The sequence below is a fragment of the Quercus robur genome, chromosome 1 (assembly GCF_932294415.1).
Source record: "Quercus robur chromosome 1, dhQueRobu3.1, whole genome shotgun sequence".
In the NCBI taxonomy this organism is placed as follows: domain Eukaryota; kingdom Viridiplantae; phylum Streptophyta; class Magnoliopsida; order Fagales; family Fagaceae; genus Quercus; species Quercus robur.
In genome coordinates, this window is record NC_065534.1 from 27,652,640 (window position 1) to 27,656,325 (window position 3,686).

The 3,686-nt window shown below is 34.2% G+C and overlaps 1 protein-coding gene across 1 annotated transcript; it reads right to left on the reverse strand.

Annotated features, from left to right (window-relative positions):
- Nucleotides 1-19: 19 nt before the first annotated feature.
- LOC126695806 (uncharacterized) lies at nucleotides 20-1,204 on the reverse strand. The gene has a single exon (XM_050392638.1). The coding sequence runs from the start codon at nucleotides 1,202-1,204 to the stop codon at nucleotides 20-22; it is 1,185 nt and encodes a 394-aa protein (XP_050248595.1).
- Between the last annotated feature and the right edge of the window lie 2,482 nt (nucleotides 1,205-3,686).

The following is a 3,686-nucleotide window of genomic DNA, read 5'->3' on the forward strand; positions in this document are numbered from 1 at the left end:
GTACTGGGTACCTGAGTCCTCATCCAAGTATGCCAACAACAACTTTCGCAACTTTTTGGTAAGACTCCTCCCAATCCCCAAATATCTTAGCAATTGCCTTTTGTTTTGCGTCCCATACTTTATAGTAAGAAAGCTCATGATTATACTTAGTATGTATGATCTCCCACAGCTCATCAATACGTGCAGTGTGATTTTTTTGCAATTTTCCCATAATTTCTGATGCAACAAAATGCGAATCCATCATTCTACCATCTCTTTTTAGGCCAAAGGGTATACAAGTGTGTGGACCCACATAAGACGTGACCATCCACATACCATTGAATTTAGTCTTCATGTATGCCCCAACATACCACTTGCAGTTGTCGTCAACACATGCGGCGCACAATTTCGATTTGGTCGACCTCCAGATTATAAAATTTCTATTATCATTTGCTGCGTATATTATCAATGCATGCTTCACCGCCTCTTTATTTGCAAAAGCCAACCCTTTAGAAAAATGCATCCCATCTTCCCAAGTAGAGACAAATGGTATCTGAAGACGTGAAGGATCAACTATATCTTCCCAAGTATTTGAGTAGAATGACTCAGCAGGAGGTCTGTAGCCAGTGGTCGTATTTCTATTATGCTGGACACCAATATCATCATTTGCATCACCTTCATCATGGTGCTCCATATTTTCCTCTTCAAAATTGTGAACGACTTCATGTTCATCCACATCGTTCTCAAAGTCGCCTTGCTCAATCCTCTCTTCGTACTCATCCACAACCTCAACATTTTCACCATCATTCGCAACATGATCTTCGTCTTCGTCTTCCTCCTCTAAATGTGTCTGTTGAGGATAGAGGGTTTCACTAGTATTAGCAACATGATCTTGAGATGGGAGCGTATAACCTCCCATCGTATACCCTCCCATTGTATACCCTCCCATTATAGTGCATCTATCATCTAGGGCTGTAAATTGTAAAGCCGTAGTTGTTTCTTGCACCACCTCAGTAGTGTTATCTGCAAGCGCCTCCAAACTTACATACAACTCAGCAGCATTTACTTGGGGCATTTTCTGGATCCTATTAAACATCATCTTTACATGTTTATCTTCTTTGATCGCCATATACCCATAATTTATCCGTTCATGAAGGACTTCTTGTGGGTAACGATAAATAATCTTAATGTCATACCAAGTACGATTCAATTTCAATTCGTCCATTATTTTCCTCTTCAAATCATTCAACGTCTTCAACTTACGACGTAACATCATGTAGTAGCATTCGATACCCTCCCCTCTAAATGGGAATCCGTCAATCCCTTCAGGATTGTGAAGGGGTCCACCGAAGTATACATTTATATCAATATTCTTCAAAGATTGTGAACCTATTAGAGAGCCAAGCCAAGGAAATTTATGTTAGTGACATATTTTATCTCTTTCATTTATGTTCGAATTACAAAACCTTTTCTATCTACTCAAAGTACAAAAATTACAAGGGATCTAAAAGTGTAACAATTGCATATACTCACCCCACATCACATACAAACACACTCAATCATTATAATTTCGTACTCAAACAAATAAAAAAACTAAAAACAAAACTCACCCCCATTACAAATTTTAAACTCAGCTCTAACAAAAATATAAATAAAAATATCATCATTCCAGTGCTACGGAAATTAATGGCATACCCTATTACACTACTATTAATGAAATAACATAGAGCAGGGTTCATCAGACAAAAGAAAAAAAAAAAACACTAATGTGAATATGATCATGATCAATCAAATTAGACATATCATCTAATTTGAAAATCAAGGCATTAATATACAGTGAAATATACTAGATGTGATATACAAACTCAAATTTTGACTCTGAATCATAAAAATCATACAATAAAAAATCCGTCATGACAGTAAATTTGTTTCGAATCTGCTAATATGTCATCAGCTTTATGTCATCCAGAAAATGGAAAAATGCTAGCTACTTAATTAGGTGCAACTGGACCGGTGACCCAATTATTTTCATAGCTTTTACTGTATTCAATAATGTCTTTCTCATGGTTGGAATTTCATAAAAGTTGGAGGTTGCACAATTCTTTGAACCTGTTTCTTTTTTCTTTCCTTATGTGTCTATTATTTATATATTTATATAAATATATAAATATATAGCTGTATAAATATATAAATATAAATATATAGTTGTATAGATATATAAATATAAATATATAAATATAAATATATACATATATTTATATTTATATAAATATATACATATATTTATATTTATATTTGCATTTAGTTGTATAAATATATAAATATATTTCTATAAATATATAAATATAAATATAAATAAATATAAATAAATATAAATAAATAAATAAAATATATATATATATATAAATATTTAAACATATAGTTGTATAAATATAAATATATATACATATTTAAACAACCAACTAATATACATAAGGAGCCCTGCTTGGGCTTCCAGGCCGGTTACTCAAAAAAAAAAAAAAACTAATATTATGAAACAAATATACATATTTAATACAAACAAATATCTTATCAGGAAACAAATATAAATATTTAATACAAACAAATATCTTATTAGGAAACAAATATAAATATTTAATACAAACAAATATTTTATCAAGAAATGGCATGACAAATTCAATGCAAGCAACACTTTTTAAAGCAGCTATATACACTAAACAACCAACTAGATAGTGAGGAGGAGACCCTTACTTGACATGAGGATGAGCAAATATACTGCTAAGATTGTATGAGAGTGAGAGGAGCAATGTTTTGCTGCTGATGTATGAGAGTTTATGAGAGTTGTATGATGTTTTGTGAGAGTTGTTGAGAGAGGTTTTGTGATAGAAGTTGCTGAAGGTGTGAGTTGTGTGAGGCAGTCAAAATATTTTATGAGAGTTGTGTGAGAGGTTGTGTGAGAGTTTTTTATTACAAACCAATCACCCAAAAATAAAACACGGATATGACCAATGCCAAAACAGTGCTGGTCAGACTTTTCTTTATAAGCTTTGCACATTCAAAATGACATGACCAATCACTCAAAAACAAAGACTTGATGGCACGCCCAAAAGAGACCAAAAATACAACACAGTAGCTGGTCAGCTTTGCACAAAAACACAGACTTGATGGACTTGATGGCACGCCCAAAAGAGACCAAAAATACAACACAGTAGCTGGTCAGCATAAGGTTCAAAAACAGACTTGATGTCAGATATTCTCTGCATGGACTTGATGGCACGCAAGAGACCAAAAATACAACACAGTAGCTGGTCAGCGTAAGGTTCAAAAACAGACTTGATGTCAGATATAATCTGCACGCCCAAGACAAAAAAACATAGACACGACCAAGACGTGTGAGTGTGGGGTTTGACTGTGTGAAAATCGAGTCTCAGAGACTCGATTTTACTTTAAGTAAATCGAGTCTCATAGACTCGATTTCTACGTGGAGTACACGTGGAAATCGAGTCTTAGACACTCAATTTCTGCGTGTACTCCACGTGGACTTTTGGCATAGAAAATCAGGTAAACCGAGCCTTAGAGGCCCGATTTAGAGGCCCTAAATCGACCCTCTAAGGCTCGAGTTGTTACAATCACAAATTGTTTGCAAACGGGGCCAACTAACTGAATAATTAGTTTTTTAATGCTAGTTTCCTACGATCTCCCCAGTG